The sequence below is a fragment of the Polypterus senegalus genome, chromosome 7 (genome assembly GCF_016835505.1).
Source record: "Polypterus senegalus isolate Bchr_013 chromosome 7, ASM1683550v1, whole genome shotgun sequence".
Classification (NCBI taxonomy): Eukaryota; Metazoa; Chordata; class Cladistia; order Polypteriformes; family Polypteridae; genus Polypterus; species Polypterus senegalus.
This window is the reverse complement of record NC_053160.1, coordinates 21,108,936-21,129,731: the sequence shown is the minus strand read 5'-3', so window position 1 is coordinate 21,129,731 and position 20,796 is coordinate 21,108,936. Positions and strand designations below refer to the sequence as shown.

General features: G+C 40.2%; 1 protein-coding gene across 1 annotated transcript in view; it reads right to left on the bottom strand.

Moving 5' to 3' along the window:
- Positions 1-20,796, bottom strand: part of arid3c (AT rich interactive domain 3C (BRIGHT-like)) — a 382,233-nt gene that overhangs the window by 27,535 nt on the left and 333,902 nt on the right. Inside the window, exons 4-5 of the mRNA XM_039758330.1 lie at positions 4,703-4,886; positions 1,523-1,767 (exon numbers count right to left, since the gene is read on the bottom strand). Coding sequence (XP_039614264.1) covers positions 1,523-1,767; positions 4,703-4,886 — 429 coding nt within the window. The remainder of the gene's footprint in view (positions 1-1,522; positions 1,768-4,702; positions 4,887-20,796) is intronic.

Below are 20,796 nucleotides of genomic sequence, written 5' to 3'. Positions count from 1 at the left end.
AATTGGGCGGTCCCAAGAAAGTGGTATCACATTATGACCGAGCAGTCAGTGAGAACTGAGCTTCTGTGGTTGCTTTTGTGATGTATTGACAGGCTGTGTAAAGCCTACCTCATTTTGGGCCATCAGCGCGTTCTTTTTGTTATTTTCATGGTGCCAGTTGAATGGGGTAGCCTGGCTGGTATACCAACATTTCATCTGGTGCATCCTTGTCTGTTTAACAGTCACAACATTTTCAGATATCTCAAAATAGCTTCCTAAACATTTCCAGATTTCTCAAATACATTTCCAGATATCACCTGAAATGGAGGAGTCTATGAAGAACGGTGTGACTGAAATGTGTGCAAATCCCCTTAAATGAAAGTCTGCTATGTGCACTTTAGTCAGGTCTGAATTGTTTGATTTGGAAATTTAAACTATGGAGCACAGGGGTAAATCAAGGAAAAAGGGGTCTCTGTCCCAAACATCTGTTGATGAAGAAAGATTCACGGATCTTGACTTTCCTGTCGATGCTGTGATCTTCGCGGAGTCAATGGAGGCTCTGATCGGGGAGCTCGAGAGACTGAGCGAGGAGTCTGAGTGTCTGGGCTTGCGAGTGTCCTAATAAAAACCAAAGATCCAGGCCTTTAATGACCTCTTGAGCACGGCCATCAGCAGTGTGTCTGTCTGTAGAGAGAGTGTCGACCTCGTCGAGAGGTTTACTTACCTCGGCAGTGACATTCATGTCTCTGGTGACTCTTCCTGTGAAGTCAGAAGATGGATTGGGAGAGCATGGGGGGTCATGAGGTCGCTGGAACGGGGTGTGTGGCGCTCCTGATATCTCTGGATAAGGATAAAGGTCCAAGTCTTTAGAGTCCTGGTGCTTCCTGTCTTGCTATATGGTTGCGAGACATGGATGCTATCCAGTGACCTGAGACGAAGACTAGACTCCTTTGGTACTGTGACTCTTCGGAGAATCCTTGGGTACCACTGGTTTGACTTTGTGTCAAATGAGCCGTTGCTCATGGAGTCCCGAATGAGGCACATTACCTGCGTTGTGAGGGAGTATCAGTTACGGCACTACGGTCATGTGTCGCGTTTCCCTGAGGGTGATCCAGGTCGTAAGTTCCTCATTGTTGGGGACCTGAGTGGCTGGACTAGGCCAAGGGGTCGCCCACGTAACATCTGGTTGTGGCAGATAGAGGGTCCATTCCGGAGAGTGGGACTGGACCGCATGTCTGCCTGGGGGGTTGCCAACCGGAATCCTGGGTTGTTTCATCGTGTAGTGGGTGAGGCAACGCACTGTACCAGTGCATGCTCCCCAACTTGACTTGACTTGTCCCAAACATTATGAAGGGCACTGTAAATGGAGTCCTGCTGTATTTGTCCTTAAATTAACTGTTGACCTTATGGCATCACTAAATCACATATCAGGACTGCTTTGGAGTCTCCGCAGAGAATTCTCTATTGTTCTAAGGATCTGAGATTACTTAACATGGGCTGAAGAACCAAACAATTGAAATCAGAATGGGCAATGACTACTTACCTTTTTTGATTGTAGCTGTTTGGCTGATGTGGCCACCATTAGGAGTTGACATTGCAATAGTTGGCATTTGAATCTTTGGTGAAGAAAGAACATTGGGGGTCCCGACAGGGGAGTAACTGAAGAGAGATGAGCCGTAACTCTGTCTGCGTCCCTCTCGACGATTACTGTCAATAGCTGCCTGGAGCTCTCCTGGGGAGCTAAGCCCCCGCTTTTCACATTCATAGGGATACAGATACTTCATGTATCTGTACAACAAGAAAAAAAATAAATAAAAAAAAAAGTTACAATCTCAAAGTCTGACTTAGGAGTATCCTGCCTCATAAATATCTACCCCCAACTTTCTCACCTAATTTCAATGTCCCACAGTAGGGAGTCAATACAATACAATACAATACAATACACAGACCAGAACACAAGTAATCCTCAATACTATATACTAGTGTAATAGAAATATTACAAGTACAGAGCAGAAATGGACAGTAAATGATATCACATAATATGATTTGGATTTGTTCGAGGACACTTCGACCATCAAGCTGTCTCCCCCTATTGGCCATTTCACAGCTGAGTCAGCTCTGGACCAGCCAATCCGATGAAAGGACCCCAGTACTTGATGATTCCTGTAATCCTCCATTAGAGATGACTTTACCTTAAACTGGCAAAACAACTTGGCAGGTGAGCAGTGGCACCAGGTGGCCACATTTTATGTTCAGTAAATACACTGTGATAAATTTACTGAATAACATGAAAGCATGTGTTAGAGATCAGCATGACCAGGACCACAAATGCCCAGGACTAGTGTTGATGAGTGAAATTCTGCAAAATTCATCACAACACTTTTTGAAGTGAATTTACTGGGTTCATCAGTGACCTTGTTTGTGGAATTTTTCCCCTAAAAATTTGTGATGTGGCTACTTACACAATCTTTTTTTCCCAGCTCCCCATGATGCTTTTATCTCACAGTTCATGTCACATTTTCAGTCACAATAATTGGTCTAGCATAGTTGACAAACACATCCCTAACCCTCAGGGACATTTAAAATACCTCTATAGCATTATAATTCTTCCAAAACCAGTTAAAGTTTCTCCTTCCCCATTGACTACAGTGTATTTCGCCAAGATCAACGAAATTCCAGAAAATGTCTGTGTTTTCGCAGAACTCGTGGCAAAGCAAATCCAGCAGGGTTAACTCATCACTACACATGACCTCCTATAGAGGGCTGACAATTAAAATTGCTATAACAAGGCTATAACAGGTAATACTGAGGCTATAACAGGTAATAATAAGGCTATAACAGGTAATAGTAAGGCTATAATAAGGCTATAACAGGAAATATTAAGGCTATAAAAAGGCTATAACAGGTAATAGTGAGGCTATAATAAGGCTATAACAGGTAATAATAAGGCTATAAAAAGGCTACAACAGGTAATAATAAGGCTATAATAAGACTATAAAAGATTCAGATCATGGTAACTCAAAGATTTTTCGGCACATCAAGAGTGCCACAAGAATAAACACTCCAGTCACACAAATACATGAGTAAGTTCGGTGGGGTCGATCAAGCCGGAGCAGCTGAATGGTGCTGTCTCATGGAGCGATGCGATCCTGAAGACCCCGACCCATATTATAAATAAACCTAGAGGGGTGCAAACAGGAAAGGGTCTATCTTTATTAAATTGAAAGACTCAGACTGTGGAAAAGCCCGAGAGTAAACAGGAGAGCTCAAGGGCGGCCGGTGAATCCTCCTCAGCGGAGAAAAGGGCGGAGCCAGAAGTACCACGGTGCTTTCAGTCTCGCAGAGGGATGCAACTGGGGGAACAGCGGATGTGCTATGAATGCCGCAGGAGGGTGCTTTGTGCATTGTGTATTAATAAAAAGTCGTATATTTGGACTTTTACCTGGTGTCTAACATATTGTCCAAGGGTTCAAGAGGACGATAGCGGCCTCTATCTGTCACAGCATCTATAGACATTTTTTTGACCACATCCAAAATTTGCGATTTTTTTACAATTTACGGGTGCTCTGGGAACGTAACACCCGTGAATTTCTTATATTTCTTATAAAATATTTTATTTTATATATTGTCAGAGGTGGCTGGGGTGGCGACCGAGCTAGGACTCCCAGGATTACCGGAGGAGGGCTTGCGCCTTCCCCAGACCATCTGGGGGCGACCGCTCTGGTTCCTTTGGGGGCCATGGGTACAGAGCTTTGAAGCTCCACACTGTAGGGGCCCGTGGTGGCCGTCAGGGGGCACCCCCATGCCTTTGGAGCCCTGGACCTCAGCACTTCCGCCACACCAGGAAGTGCTGGGGGGAAGAGGAGCAGGGACACCCGGAGTGCTTCCGGGGATACGGCCGGCACTTCCACCACACGGGGGCATGTCGGTGGGAGATTGCCGGGAAGCATCTGGAGCTCATCTGGGTGTGAATAAAAGGGGCCACTTCCCTTCAGTCGAGGCGAGAGTCGGGAGTAGAGTGGACTGAGCTGGAGAAGAGAGAAGGAGGCGGTCTGAAGAGAAATGCATTGTGTGGCCAGGACTTTGGGGCTTTGTGGTGCACCTTGAATTGTAAATAGTGTAAATAAACGTGTTTGTGGATGACATGAATGTGTCTGCCTGTCTGTGTCCAGGCCAGCCTCCACAATATATATATTATAATATGATGTTTTATATATATACAGTATACAGTATACTGTATATATATATATATTATCAAGAAACTGCTTGTGGGTGCATCTATGTTTTCTGCAGTGCGGTATATGAAATGATTTTTAAGTGACATTACCATCAGTCACACAGTAACAAGGCAGCAGAGTCAGCGATGAGTGCACTGGCCCAGCGTTCTGTCGTGCCCTAATGAGACAGGCCGGATTTTGACTTTTTCATTATTATCTGCTAGATGTGCTAATATTCCTTACTCCTTTGGGGCCTAATGAGTCAAAAGCTGATAAGCATTTGAAGGCAGTTACAGATTACAGCATATTATCCAGCCTTTATTAAGTGTCACGTACACACCTTTCAAACTGATGAGTCCTAATGCAATTAGACTGAATTAAAATAAAAATTTGGGACACTGAAGCTATGCAAAAAAAGCTGATGAGCTGATGGGCCGATCCATACTACTCGGTGTCTTTTCTTTAAACCCTGATTCATGTCTACTCAATATATTTCAAAAACTTACTGTGTTCTCAGTGTGAAAGCTGCACTAGTGATGGAGGTAGGGAGGTTGAGGCCTTTGGTGATCTCGCGCCATATCTTCTTATTGATGACCTCCACTAAGCCGCCTTTTTCTGTGACAAGCTTGTAGAGAGTATAGAGATCTAACACCTGCTTCGCCATGATAGGAATCCGATTCACTGGAGTCCCTGCAGAAATGAACAAAATATCCACAATCAATTCCATTAACTCCAGCACATTGACAGGTCTCTCTGCTGGTTATAAAGCCAATTAATCTAGACTAAGTAAAATGTCTAATAGCTCTGCTCTTTCATTAACGGAAAATGTCAAAAAAAAAAACACACAACAAAAGACAAAAAGTGCATGACATAACTTGAATCATTACTTTTTCAGTCTATATATTATTATCTCAACTTTTCCATCCATCCATTATGGATCCCAGTTAATTCCATTTAGGATGACATTCAGTCTAAAACAGCACAAATATTATTGCTGCATCAAGAATTCAAAGCAAACATTATTCATTTTAGTAAAAAAAAAAAAACAATAAAATCAGTACCAAACTAGTATAAAGTTGTGTGTTGTGGCGAGCTGCTCTGGAAAATATCCGGCATTGTCCCTGTTCATAAGAAGGTGGGCGCCTTGTCAAAACCTAATGACTACAGACCAGTGGCTCTTAACATCTCACATCAAGAAGGCTGGTCCTGCACTATATGAGCCCTCTTGTGGTAGACCACCTGGACCCACTGCAGTCTGCCTATCAGACAAAGACTGGAGTGGCGGATACAATTATCTGTCTGCTCCACAAGGCTTAACATCACCTGAACAGAGGATTATGTGTTTTGATTATTCCAGTGCCTTCAATACCATCCATCCATCCCTGTTAAGAGGTGCACTTAGTGACATGCAGGTGGATCAGCCGATGGACTATCTGTCAGACAGACTGCAATCTGGAAGAGTCAAGGACTGTCTGAGCAACAGTGGAGCACCACAAGGAATAGTCCTGTCTTGCCGTGGCACAATTCTCATTCATTTGATTTGCAGACTAAATATCACCCGAGAACAAGAGGCACAATTATCATTCATTTGCTTCAGAGACAAATCATTACCCAAGAACGAGTTGCATGATGCTCACTCATTTGATTTACAAACTAATCATCACCCGAGAATAAGTTGCTTCATTCTCTTTCATTTGATTTGCAGATTAATCATCACCCGAGAACAAGAGGCACCACTCTCATTCATTTGATTCACAGATGAATCATTACCCAAGAACGAGTTGCATGATTCTTTTTCACTTGACTAGTGAATGAATCATTTCCTCAGAATGAATACTCTTTCATTTGTAATTCTGTAACGTAACACCTTATTTTAATTATGCATCTTAAATGTGTTGTCATGCTTTGTGTACTGAACTATCATCATGTTAAATATATTATTAATGTAGACAAAGACAAAAGCAAGGCACAGGTCCAGAAACACACATGGCTTTATTCAGCTGTAATGCACAGTATAATAAAGCACCAGAGCACAATAATAAAGCACTCAGCACTTTGTCTTCAGTCTCCTCTCTAAGGACCACTAAGCTTTGTCCTCCACCTCCCAATCCTGGCGTTCTGGGCAGTGGCAGGCAGAAGCTCCTTTTAAGTACTGATGGTGTACCAAAGGTCTGGCCCGGGAGCACTTCCATTTAAGGCTGGAGTCCCATGAAGAAGGGCTCCCCAGACCCTGCAGCATCCTCTGTCAGCACCTACAGCACTCAACGGGGCTAAGTCACAGAACTCCAATTCCCATGATGCCTTGTGGAAAACCATGGTGCTGCGGTTGCAACCCAGGTGGGCTGCCATCTAGAGCTCCAGGGAAGATAATGCTGTGTGAATGCTCTCTCCCCTGGTCCTTCCAATACAGAGGAGTCCTGGCCATCCCTCACAATATATCTATATCTATACTAGCCGTCCCTCTGCAGCTCCGCCCACGTAGTAGTAAAACAGGACAGTGAGGAGGGTCCTGCCCGGCTCCCCACTCCTGACGTCATGCTTACCTCTCCCCTCGGCCTGCAGCCCCTGTTTTGGACTAGCGAGAATATATCACTCCTGCAAGCAAACTACGATTCTTAGAGTGATGAGAGAACTCGCAAAATCAGCTAGAATGTTCAAGCAAATTCTAGGAAAAAACCCGATCAAAATCCATAAGTAGTTCTCTTGTGAAGAGCGGACAGACTGACAGAGAGATGTTGGATTTTATATATACTGTATACTGTATATATATATATACTAGCCGTCCCCTGTAGTAGTGAAACAGGACTGTGAGGAGGGCCCTGCCCGGCTCCCTACTCCTGACGTCACGCTTCCCCAACCCCTCAGCCCACAGCCTCTGTCTCGGATTAGCGCAAATATATCACTCCTGCAAGTGAACTATGATACTTGGCGTGATGAGAGAAGTCGCAAAAATCAACCAGAATGTTCAAGCAAATTCAAGGAAAAAAATAATCTAAATCCACAAGTAGTTCTCTTGTTCGCTAGCTAAGCAGGGGTAAGGAACGCCCCGAGGCTGGCGCGTGAGTAAGGCGGGCACTGCCCCCCTCCCCTCGGCCCGCTGCGTCTCTCTTGAATTTGCACAAATAAATCGGTACTGCAAGTGAACTATGATACTTAGCACAATGAAAGAAACAGCAAAATCAACCGGAATCTTCAAGCAGAAAAAAAACCCGATCTAAATCTGTTAAGTAGTTCTCTCGTGAAAAGCGGACAGATAAACAGACAGACAGGCATTGGATTTATATATATATATATATATATATATATATATATATATATATATATATATATATATATATATATATATATATATATATATATATATATATACACACACACACACGCACCACATAATGTATGAATTATCAAATTATATATTTGTGATATGATCAGAGGAACACCTTTACGTATCCATCAAATGAAACAAAAGAATCAATTCTCTTAAATGTTTAAAAAATCGATTCAATAAAGTCAAATGAAATTCCCTACATCACTACATCATTGAACCCACGTAATCCAATTCAGGCCATTAGGGGACTGAGCCTGTCCCGGCATCATCAGCTACAAGGCTGGAACCAACTCTGGACATCATAGTCAGTCCCTCGCAGATTATTACTACATAAATAAATACTACATTATTGCAAACTTCTTATGAGAAGGATTTAGGAGTCATAGTGGACTCAACACCATCAACTTCCAGACAGTGTGCAGAAGCCATTAAGAAGGCTAACAGAATGTCAGGTTATAAAGCGCCTTGATGTGTGGAGTGCAAGTCACAGAAGGTTCTGATCAAGCTTTATAACACACTGGTGAGGCCTCATCTGGAGTACTGGGTGCAGTTTTGGTCTCCAGGCTAACAGAAGGACATAACAGCACTAGAAAAGGTCCAGAGAAGAGCGACTGGGCTGATTCAGGGGCTACAGGGGATGAGGTTTGAGGAAAGATTAAAAGAGCTGAGCCTGTTTAGAAGATTAAGTGTTTAAAATTATGAAGGGAATAAGTCCAGTGGATCGAGACTGTTATTTTAAAATGAGTTCATCAAGAACACGGGGACACAGTTGGAAACTTGTTAAGGGTAAATTTCGCACAAACATTAGGAAGTTTTTCTTCACACAAAGAACGACAGAAACTTGGAATAAGCGACCAAGTAGTGCCGTAGACACTTTCAAAAAAGTACTTTCAAAGCTTGACTTGATGTTTTTGTCGAAGCATTCAGTAGGTAGGACTGGTGAGCTGAATGGCCTGTTCTTATCTGTATTGTTCAAAAAAAAAAAAATACTGAATGTGTGTTTGTAGGGGTCATCAAATCCACAATGCTGACCCCATATAGACCACATTTTGCACAGATTCCCCATTTGTACAAATCCAACTGTTTCTTTGTGAATTTTTTCCCCTGGAGAATTTATTTAAAGACCACCCTACCCTGGGCAGCATCAGGTCCCCCTGCTAGTCTCATCATAAAGTGAAGAGCTGGAGCCCCGGCTTCAAAACAATTGGCTCTCGATAACCAGAGATACAGAGAATCAAAGAACTGAAAGTATCCTGAAGTCACAGTAGAAGAAGTGAAAAGGAGCCATGCTCTGGTTTGGTAATAATTTGGAAAGGGATAGCAGCAGTCAAGTTCAGACTCGAGTTAATCATTAGCCATTTGCTGGGTAAACCTAACGACTGCGGGATGGCTCAGCTTTAGCCTTCTTTGAAAAGGCGGCCTTGAAATTTATGGGGATCGCCGTTCCTCCTGGCCTCTTGCCGTTTGTCTTATTTACTGTCAGGCAGCTCACTTTCAAATACACACTACTGTTCACTTCTTCTGGGTTTGTCATCTCTCTCATTCATTTCTCTATCAGCTAAATCCTGATCTTGCAAAAGACAACAGAAAAACCAAACTCTTAGGAAAATGAAATCTTAGTACTTAGCAGGAATGTGTCAAAATTGGTAACAATCTCCAGCCATACCACCTGTGCTTTAGAAGAGCTCACCCACCTGAAGCTCAGCCTGTTCAGGCCCAGCCAGTACTTGGAAGGCAGACCATCTAGGAAAAGCTTGGGTTGCTGCTGGAAGAGGTATTAGTGAGGCCAGCAGGGGGTGCCTGCCATGTGGTCTATTTGTGAATCCCAATGCCCCAGGGCACTGACGGGGTCACTGTGCTAAAAAAGCGACGCTATCCTCTAGATGAGATCTACGTTTTGTACCTAATATTTGTATGCAGAATTTGGTTGACCTAACTGAAAGCGTACTCAGGTTATCGTGTCTACACACACACATAATGTCAAAAATGGTACTTCAGACTCAGGGAGGTCTAAAATGTCGAGATTCATCAAAATCTCAAAATGGAATTTTTGGAGGATTCCAATACTCTACCTGTATGTCGTATTCAGGGAGGTTTACAACGTAGAGATTCATCAAAATCTTGGCATCAAATCTTCAGATGATAACAATACTTTCCCTATACTTTGTATACCAGAAAGTCAGGGAGGTCTAAAACATTGAGATTCATCAAAATCTCAACATCGAATCTTTGGACGATTCCAATACTCTCACTATACTTCGTATACGAAAAAGTCAGGGAGGTCTAAAACGTTGAGATTTATCAAAATATCGATATCGAATTTTTGGACGATTCCAATACTCTCCCTATACTTCATATATGAGAAAGTCAGGGAGGTCTAAAATGTTGAGATTTATCAAAATATCGATATCGAATCTTTGGATGATTCCAATACTCTCCCTATACTTCATATACGAGAAAGTCAGGGAGGTCTAAAACGTTGAGATTCATCAAAATCTCGACATCGAGTCTTTGAACGATTCCAATACTTTACCTATACTTTGTAAAAAAGAAAGTAAAAAGAATTGCACATTGCATGCCCGGTGTTGTGAACCGGAGCAGGATCCATAGTTATGAAGGGCCGAGGTCCTAACAAAACAGGCATTACTAGCCCGAAGGCCCTCAAACCTTCTCTGGGCTTAATCCCTACTCTAGTGGCCTGCTTCTTGGCCTGTAGGGAAAACAGTTCTAGAAACGTAACAAAAAGCCCCCTCAAGAGAGAAGAACAGTTGCAAACCTCTGGCTTGTAAAGGGCAGACTGTCAAGTCTCAGCCAGGGTGTGTGTAAATACCCAGCACCCGGCATAAAAGGTCTCCGGTCTACACGTCTTTCTCTGCTTGCAGTTATTTTTTTAAACTTTTTTAGAATTTATTTCTAGAACACGTTTTCATGTAAATGTTGTAACTCAAAGTGCTTGACAAGATGAAGAAAGAAAAAATATAAAAATAAGGCAATACTAATCAACAAAGAATAACAAAGGTATTTGGTAATTTTATATTAGTGGTGGCTTTGTATCATCAAGGACTGTCAAAGTTGTGCTCTTCTGTTTGTATGAACACGTACAGTACGTACTGTAAGCATTAACTTCATTACTGGTGTTACAATAATAGACGGCATACAGAATATCGCATATCATCAATACAGCAAGCATGCACAGTAAACATTAACAGGCAATCTATGGAGCCAGGGAAGTTATGCAGGAGACAAATTATACTTCAGGGACGAGACTTAACTCACATGTACGACTAACAATGTTGTTCCCATGTGACACGCAGGTCGTGTGCACGAACTATTAAATAGTGGGCACGAGACAGCCAGGCATAGACACACGATAATTACTGTGCAATGCATGACTTATTAGTGTATTCCCAGGACTGAGCGTCTCCAGTGAAAATCATACTGTAAGTATGTCAGGGCCCGGAGACAGTCGAAAGATTTTCTTTATCCACCACACACCCTCCTGGGCCTTGGAACAGGTGGTCTGACTCCATTAATGGAGAATTCGCTTCTCTAATCACAACACTTTCTGCAAAAAAAAAAAAATGGGGGGGAACAATTTAGCACGGAAAACAAGGCAATCTTCAGTTTAGCTCACTACAACTGTGCCCACTGAACAGAACATAAAAAGGAACACTTTTTAAAATTTAGTCATCAATGAAAGATTGAGTGAAGAAAACGCCACCGTGATCAGCCAGGTTCCTTTAATCAGCAAGAGATCTCTGTGACTTCAGATTCTTAAAAACTCCATTTGCACGCGACAAGGTTTAGAGAAATTTATAACAAACATCCAACTCCATGATTACTCATTTTAAAAGCCGCCAATGCAAAATGGCCTTTATTTTATAAAATTACAAGTAATACATCGTAGCCATTAATTATCTGATTCTAAATGAACCAAGAAACAATTTCTTTTCACAATTTAAAGCTGGCTATTATGTCCTATAATGCGCGAGGGGCAACTTCTTTTGTGTGGCTACTAGAATGGCTGACCCTGGGATAATTAACCTGCATTTTGCTGATAGAGTTCTACTGTGCCCATTGGATTTACGATAATAGCAATCAATAGCCCTGGAAATATACTACAAACAAGAGCTCTGCTCTGCATACCATACAGGGGGGAGATGGGAAAGCAGAATATAGTGCGCACAATAAAAAACAGGACAATTAAGCCTTGTAATTACCTGCTCATTTCCCTGCTTTGCCACATGAACAGACAGACACTATAAAAAAAAATAATAATAATAGTAATAATGACTGTTATCCGACGGGCCTTCTAAAGCTGCACTAGTAAAGCACATAATGGCAGCAAGAGTAATTATGTACAATGCAAAAAGTATTTTGAAATCTAAAAATGTCAAGAGGTTGACACAGGAGCAGCTTTATATGCTGCATTTGTATTTTTCTATCATATTGATTGGGGAAAAAACAAGCAGATCTGACTAGTGCAAGAAAACACGACCTAACAGATATCTACAGTTTATAATTCTGACATACAGTATGTGTATTACTGTTACTGTTATTTGGTAACTCTAAGTATCAAGGGTGTCAGCTGTTGTCAACCTGAGAAAGACTTTCTTAACCCTAATCTGCACTTGATAGATAGATAGTTTAGTATAGTAGGCAAGATAGATAGATAGATAGATAGATAGATAGATAGATAGATAGATTGATAGATAGATATTTTAGTATAGTAGGCAAGATAGATAGATAGATAGATAGATAGATAGATAGATAGATAGATAGATTAGCATAGTAGGCAAGATAAGATAGACAGACAGACAGACAGACAGACAGAGAGATAGATAGATAGATAGATAGATAGATAGATAGATAGATAGATAGATAGATAGATAGATAGATAGATAGATAGACAGACAGACAGACAGACAGACAGACAGACAGACAGAAAGATAGATAGATAGATAGATAGATAGATAGATAGATAGATAGATAGATAGATAGATAGATAGATAGATAGATATTTTAGTATAGTAGGTAAGATAGATAGAGAGATAGAGAGATAGATAGATAGATAGATAGATAGATAGATAGATAGATAGATATTTTAGTATAGTAGGTAAGATAGATAGATAGATAGATAGATAGATAGATAGATAGATAGAACTTTTTTGTCCTCAGGGGGCAATTTGGTTTTTCCCAAATGCAAATACAAATCCCATACCAAGTGGCATATAGCAGACATAACAGAGTGCATGGTGTAGTGCAAACATCACCATTCAGGTCTATGTTGATTACTTAGATTTCAACCTGATTTAGATGGGTAGCACAACTAACTACTTCACAAAATAAAGGACTTTACACTTAATGGTAACATATATAATAATTCACTTACTAGGCATGTTAGAAAATGAACGACTAAGCAACAGTTGTTTTTAAAACATGACAGCAGGGATCATAAGAAGAACTAAGCATTAATATATATGAGTATGTGTGTGTGAATAAAAAGGTGTTACAGGGTTTTATAATTAACATTTTAAATAACAGAAAATCTAAGTTTGCTAGTTGTAATGTATCATGAAAAGGTTATTAATCTGCAATGAACATTTCACCAAGCCAAGTTCTGCAGTTCCCAAGAAGCCACCAATTCATTTATTTCTTCAATCATAAAAACTAGCATCAAACCATCAACTAAGTTTTCTGAATTAAAAATTAAGACCTTGATGGAAACTTCCGTTTGATTGGGCTATAAATCTTACACAAAAAGTGCACAGGTAAACAGAATGAAATGGAAAGCAAATGAGAGTCTCTGCTGAGAAAGGCACCCTGATGGTTATTTGTCTGGCACGGGTGTCATTGCCAGCCTAGCAAATCACAGGCTATTGTGCGTGTATGAAACTGTGAAATTTGACCAAATTTTCAGAATTGGCACTGAATGGCTTAAACATCATTTCAATTACAAAAACAATTAGTGTGGCGGCCATTCCCCCTCCATATATCATTTTGCCAGTAATAAGAATGTATGTTTCGCTTTTTTCTTCAGAAAATGGCCTTCTTCCACTGTACCTAAAAATTAGATTTACATCATTTTTCTTCCTTATGTGACAGCTCTTCTTTTGTTATAGAAGACTAACAGCATTCCAATTGTTTAACAACTTAAGACAAATGAGCACCGGGCTCCGCTTAATTAAATTTTCAAGATGGATAGCTGTCCAACAGAACAAAGAAATGCTTAACAGCAATACATCAATGAAAATATGTATCTTAAGCCCACTTTCTAACTGTCCGCTTTTAACAATACTGTCAGGGCGGCATGTATTAATTTTGTTGCATGTCAGAATCAAGAAATCAAATGTTTTATAGCAGCAAAACAGATGTGCCAGGCAGAATAACAAAGGCATTGGGGGCAGCAATTCAATTTTTTTTGGAGTTTACAGTTAACTCTTTGGGAATAAATGTAAAAGGATGAAAGAAAAAAGCATCAGATTGTGAAAGGTACTGAGCTGCATGAATTATTTCAAGTTTTTTGAGTAAGAATGAATCGTTTCATATATGAATCTCTTCCCTTAACTAAGCAGGAGGCCAACATAAGGAATTGTGCAGAAAGGAAGAGCAACAGCACTGGCATCCCAGCAGCCCCAGACTGAAATCACATGCCCAGCAAGGATGCCAAAGGGCAAAATGGATGGAGCATCCCAACCGGGATAAGTAATGGACTCTTTCCAGGATTGGGAGACCACATATATGGGACAATGCCTGACACATGCAGGTTGTTCCCCCATACACTGGGTAGCAGCATCCCTTATGGAGAACCCTGTCATGGGGGATGAGGTTCGATAAGACTGCCCTATTAGGTTCCATGGGGGTTTGGGGGTTTGCCGGGTGGAGGTGTCAGGAAGTGCAAGTTCTGCTTTAGCCTGACCTGGAAGTGCTTCCTGGTAGCAAGGAGATCACGGGTTTGCATCCCCTGTGTGGATGCGCTGTAAGTAGTGAGAAAAGTACTATATAAAGGTAATAAATTATTTTAATATTATTATTAGGCAGTTGGGACTGGAAGTACTTCTGTGTTGGGGCTTAAAAAGAAGTCCTCCACTTCACCCGTGAGAGTCAGAGTCTGGAGACGAGACGGACACCACTTGCCTAGGAGGACTGGAAGAGAGAAGGAGGAAAAGGGATTGTGGCTATGGAGTGGTGCCTGGGGTTTGGTGAGGCATGGTGGCGCACCGTATGTTGCGTTACTATTATTGCTGACAATTCGTCACATGTTGGTTTATTATATATGCAAACGTGATCTTTCAGATTCATACAGGAGTCATGCAGATAAATTTGTAAAGTGCGATACTTTTGGACGTATGGATTTGTATCCATTATTGGCTGTAGAATTTCTAATACGTCAGATCATTTAACTCTTTCGATTCTACTGTATGTTGCATCGTTTCTCTGTGATCATAAATATAAACCTGAATGAATTGTAGTTTCTTTGAAGTTAAACTTGTCGTAGCTTTAATTGTTGCAGGACCACAGATTCTCATAGCACATGGTCCTGAATCATGTAAATCTATGTTTTGAGCATTGAATGTTGCGAATGTGAACATATTATTGTAGATGAGGATATTTTGCCTGTTTGTGGATTTCACTTTCACCAAACAAGAAATATTTTAATTCTAACGGATATGCCTCTTCATTGGGAAGAAGCACTACTTTTCCCTGATGACAACACGAATTAGACGATCTACAAGTCTCCGACTTAAACTTTAAAGCCGAACAATATCTACATACTTCTGTCATATCACCTATGTCCATATATTATTATTATTATTAAATAATATTATTAAATAATAATTATTATTTCACAGAGTAATAATTTCCATTTGTTTGCGCTAATGCGATCTTTACTATTATTTTTTTGAGACTTTCGAATTTTTGTACTTTCATAATCTCTAACCAGCTCTGCAAGTGTTTCGTGCCAACGTTTTTGAACCTCTTTACGACGTTCTACTTTGTCTTCTACTCTTTGTCTTTTATTTCCGACCCCGCTTGGACCTGCTAGGCTTTCAGTTCCAGTGGGTTCGGGCTGAGTATTACTTTCCTGTCCAACAAAAGCATTCACACGATTGAGAGTTGAGAGGACCGTCGTCTTATTTGAAAATGGTTGAGAGGAGGAAGTGACTTGAAAAAATCTCACGGCAAAAATCTCGTCTCGCGGGTCTCTTCAAAAAAGTCTTCACACAAGTAACCACCAACTATAGATAGATAGACAGATAGATATATAGTTTAGTAGAGATCGATAGATAGATAGATATTTTAGTATAGTAGGCAAGATAGCTTGCTAGCTAGATAGATATTTTAGTAGAGATAGACATTTTAGTATAGTAGAAAAAATATCTAGCTATCTATCTTGCATACTATAATAAAATATCTATCTGCCTCTACTAAAATAGCTAGCTAGCTAGATAGATAGATAGATAGATAGATAGATAGATAGATAGATAGACAGGCACTATATAATAGATAGATAGACAGAGATGTAAGGCACTATATAATAGATAGATAGATAGATAGATAGAGATGTAAGGCACTATATAATAGATAGATAGATAGATAGATAGATAGATAGATAGATAGATAGATAGATAGATAGATAGATAGATAGATAGATAGATAGATAGAAAGGCACTATATGATAGATAGATAGATAGAAAAGTAAAGAACTATATCATAGATAGATAGATACTTGTATATATCCCCTCACTAATCTCTTTAAGTAGTCAAGTATAAATGGTATGTAGTCCTGGTGATTTGTTAGATTTCAGCCTATTTGATCTATGTAGCACTTCTCTCTCTACAGTTTCCAAATCACCCTGTACCTCCTTAGTAGGCCCTGTTACTGCTGGGAGGCTATCTACTACTTTATACATGTAAACTTCTGAAAGATTTAGAGCATTTTGTTTTTTTTGTTTGCTTTAACTATAAGAAACTGACACCAGTAAATATTAGGATTCAGCAGCAAATTAGAAAAGTTTTCCTACAATATACTACAGCGTTGTTTATTTTTTTCTCTAATAAACATTTGCCACGCATCGACGTCACAAGATCACCCTCCAAGTTCTTCCTAGGTATGTGATACCACCCCAGGCCGAGAGTGGGCGCTGCCGCTGTCTGTCTTGTCTTTTTCTTCCTCCACGTTATAGAGAAACCACCCAGTGAAGGCCACTGACTCCGCCCCTTCCAATCCCTTGGCTATAAAACTGCAATCACCTGGAAGGAGGCATCAGTTCTAAGTGGAACGTCCAGCGCTAAGGAGCTCTAAGAATACCTAAAGGCGGACCAGACAGCCTGATTTATTTATTTGCGTGTGATTATTTTGTTTCCTTTTTATGCCATCGTGCGATTGATTTATTTTGAACTTAGAAGTAAATAGGGATGGCTGGGTTGGCACCCGAAAAATTCCATTTTTGAGCCTGATATTCCCTCAGACGACCCCACAGTGCATTTTTAGAAATATCAAAGTCTTCAGTACCTTTCAGTTTAAATCTTAAATTGTAAACGAAAACTGAAAGAATAATATTAGTATGCACATTAGCATCAAATACAACTATACTTATGGAAATGTCACAACTTTTTGAACACACAATGGCTGCACAATAGGCCATCAAACAATTGCAGGGATCACACAAGAAATGATGTTGCACACCTGTGTAACTGCAAATAAATAAATAAATAAATAAATAAATAAATAAAAACTGATCCTGAGTGTCACCAGATCCTGAGAAGTCATAGACAGTGCCACACCCTAGTCCAGCTTATTAATGTAATGGTGAAAGTGGAACTTGTTTCATATTACTTAGGTTATTGCTATGTGATGAGTTCAGCTGGGCCCACATCTGTAATTGTTAGGTTGACTGGAGTGGAAGTGCCAAGCCGGATTATCGGGCATGAGTGTGGGACCCTTACCCAGATGAGAGGGCAAGATAAGAGACCAGTGATGGGGAAAAGCTCCTAAATTTGGATATTTTCATACCCCATCCACTAGATATCATCATCCCAAGACTGTGGTAACCATGTGGAGGATGATGGGAATTGTAGTGCCAAGAATCATTCTCAACAGGTACTCTTCTATCACAAATCACTCCTGCCACTCTTCTCCACCCAGTCCATCCCACCTGCACTCTCTTCTTCAGCTCTGTGCCGCACTCCCCATTGCTTTGGACTGCTGAACCCTAGAATGAAATTCCGTCAGCCTTCATCACCTCTTATTTTGAGTCCATTGTTCTGGATTGTGACAACGTTTAATTTGAATTGCCTTGTGTTTATTTTGGGTTTACCTTTTTCAAAGAGTCCCGTCGCTCTGTCAGACTCCCGGTGTTACGGACACCCTCTCCCTATGGAGGTCTTACATTGAAATTTCCCAACAGCTGAGGCCAGCTGGCTACACCAAGAGCTACGCCAATTGACGTGTTCCAGGTGGCTAATGGCCGCTTTCTAGTCCTTTTGTGCCCATTAATTTCGTTAGCCTCATTGTGTGGTTATTCTAGGGAAAGATGCCTAAAGAAGCTAAAGAAAGGGCTTCGATTGAAATTCTGAACTTGATGAAAAACATTGCCAGTAATCTTTAAAACTATTATTTATCAGGCGAGACAATGAAGAGCGAGTGAGAGAATCAGAGCATAAATTAGGAAGAAGGCCTGAAAAGCTTTATACAGTTGAAACTAAACCTGGCTGACTCTCTTAAAAAAAAGGAGATTTATGTGTTTTCAATACAACGTGTGATGTATTCCAGCCTCAGATTCCCTGAAAGAGATATAGAGAGAATGAGGAAGGCACAACTTTCTGTCAGCAGAAAGACTCCGTGATAGGCGATGGATCATTATGACAGAGAGTGATTACAGATAACGACAAAGCATAACATCTCCAACAGACATCTAAATCACACATTCTGGGCTGCGGAAAATTACTAATTGAGGATAAGGAAATATCCAGTACGTCCAAAGATCATCTGGTGTGTGATTTGTGCCTGACTTGTTGTCACTGATGAGGCTCACCTGGCACCATCCAGCCTTCGGCTCAGTTCAGTAGGGCCTGCTACCATTACAACATTGTTATGTGCATTGTCAAATGGATAAAAACACAGGACAACGTGGCCACTGAGCCCCAAACTGCAACATAGCTCCATTTTTTTTGTTCGACAAAACACCTTCCACATACAATCAACAGAAAAATAGGCCATTCACAATTCCAACGAGTAGGCAATTCAAACCCCTTAAGTGTGACAGTAGGTTTCATCTTTAACTAGACCCAGGAACTGTTTCTGGTCTCCGGTCTATGTTCGGGCTGTACAATAACCAGGGCAGCACCCTCTGGTGGTCCCCAAAGAACACGACAGGGCTGCGTTTCTGGACACACGACTCTCACGCCACCCTGTGGGTGTTGTAAAGCAGTCCAGCTTTGAGGGACACTGCCACCTGGTGTGTGGAGGAATGAACTGCTTCAGGTGAGCCTGTTCACCTGCTCCTTCCATTATGGTCTCCCGCCATGAATCCTTCCTTTATCTTGGCCAAGATGCCCGTACTTCCTCTAAGGTGCCTACAATGTTGATTTCCAATTACAGTAACTGCAGATATAAGGAAAAGCTAGGCCATAGCTGCAGTGCCTTGCTACATTGGAAATCCCACTCAGGTCTAAAACACTTTCTTTGGTAGCGACTGGCTTGCTGGACACGGAGTACTGCAGCCGTACATACATGCAGTGGGATCATAGAGTAAGCAGGCCCCTTCACCTTCCACCTTTCACGTGTTCTGTCTGCTAAAATCACTTCAGGTCATTTTTTCCCACATCAGGCAACACTCGACACTCCAGAATGACAAAAAAAAGGGATTATGGAATAACATCAGACATCAGCATATTAAGTTTAAGTAAAATAAGAGCATACAGTATAACTGCCATTATCACAACAACATTTACTGCAAGCTGGGCCTGAACAGTACAGTATCTGTCTGAAGGAGACAGAAAAGAATTTATTTACAATGTTTATCATCGACATGTTGGTGGAACTTGAAGAGACAGTATGAAGATGGTGCTGCCGGCTTTACTTCTGTTTTATTGATGATGAGTGATTCCAAAAAAACAAAAACAATTACCAGTATGATTGATAATAATATAATAATAATAATAATAAAACTAATAATACATTTTATTTATATAGCACCTTTCCCATGTGCAAGATGCGTCTGATTTTAATTGATAATAATAATAAAAATAATAATAATAATAATAATAATGATACACTTTATTTATATAGCACCTTTCCTATACTCAAGCTGCTTCTGATTTCAATTGATAATAATCAATCAATCAATCAACATTTATTTATATAGCACATATTCATACAAAAAAAAATGTAGCTCAAAGTGCTTTACAAAATGAATAGAGAAATAGAAGACACAATAAAAGATAAACATAAGTCAACATTAATTAACATAGAATAAGAGTAAGGTCCGATGGCCAGGGTGGACAGAAAAACAAAAAAACTCCAAAGGCTGGAGAAAAAATAAAATCTGTAGGGGTTCCAGACCAAGAGATCGCCCAGTCCCCTCTGGGCAGTCTACCTAACATAAATCAAACAGTCCTCTTTGTATTTAGGGTTTTCATGGAAGGACCTGATGATGATGGTCACGTAGACTTCTGGCTTTCAGTCCATCATTGTTGGAGCATCATGATGCTTTGAGTAGGTGGTGGTGGCGCAGGCCATAATAATAGTAATATAAATTATATATTATATATATAAATAATATAAAATAGTAATAGTAATACTTTATCTATACAGCAACTTTCCCTTGCTTGACACTTCTGAGTTTGATAATAATAATAATAATAATAATGATAGTTTTTTATATAGCACCCCTCTCCCTTACTCAAGACGCATCTGATTTTAATAATAATAATAATAATAATAATAATATACTATGTTTATAGAGCCACCATAAAGCTGCTTCTGATTTCCATTGAAAATTAATAATTTACTTTATTTATATAGCACCTTTCCCATACTCAAGATGCTTCTGATTTCAATAATAATAATAATAATAATAATAATGATACACTTTATTTATATAGCACCTTTCCTATACTCAAGCTGCTTCTGATTTTAATTGATAATAATAATAATAATAATAATAATAATAGTAATACTTTACATTTATACAGCAACTTTCCCTTGCTCGACACTTCTGAGTTTGATAATAATAATAATAATAATAATTTTTTATATAGCACCCC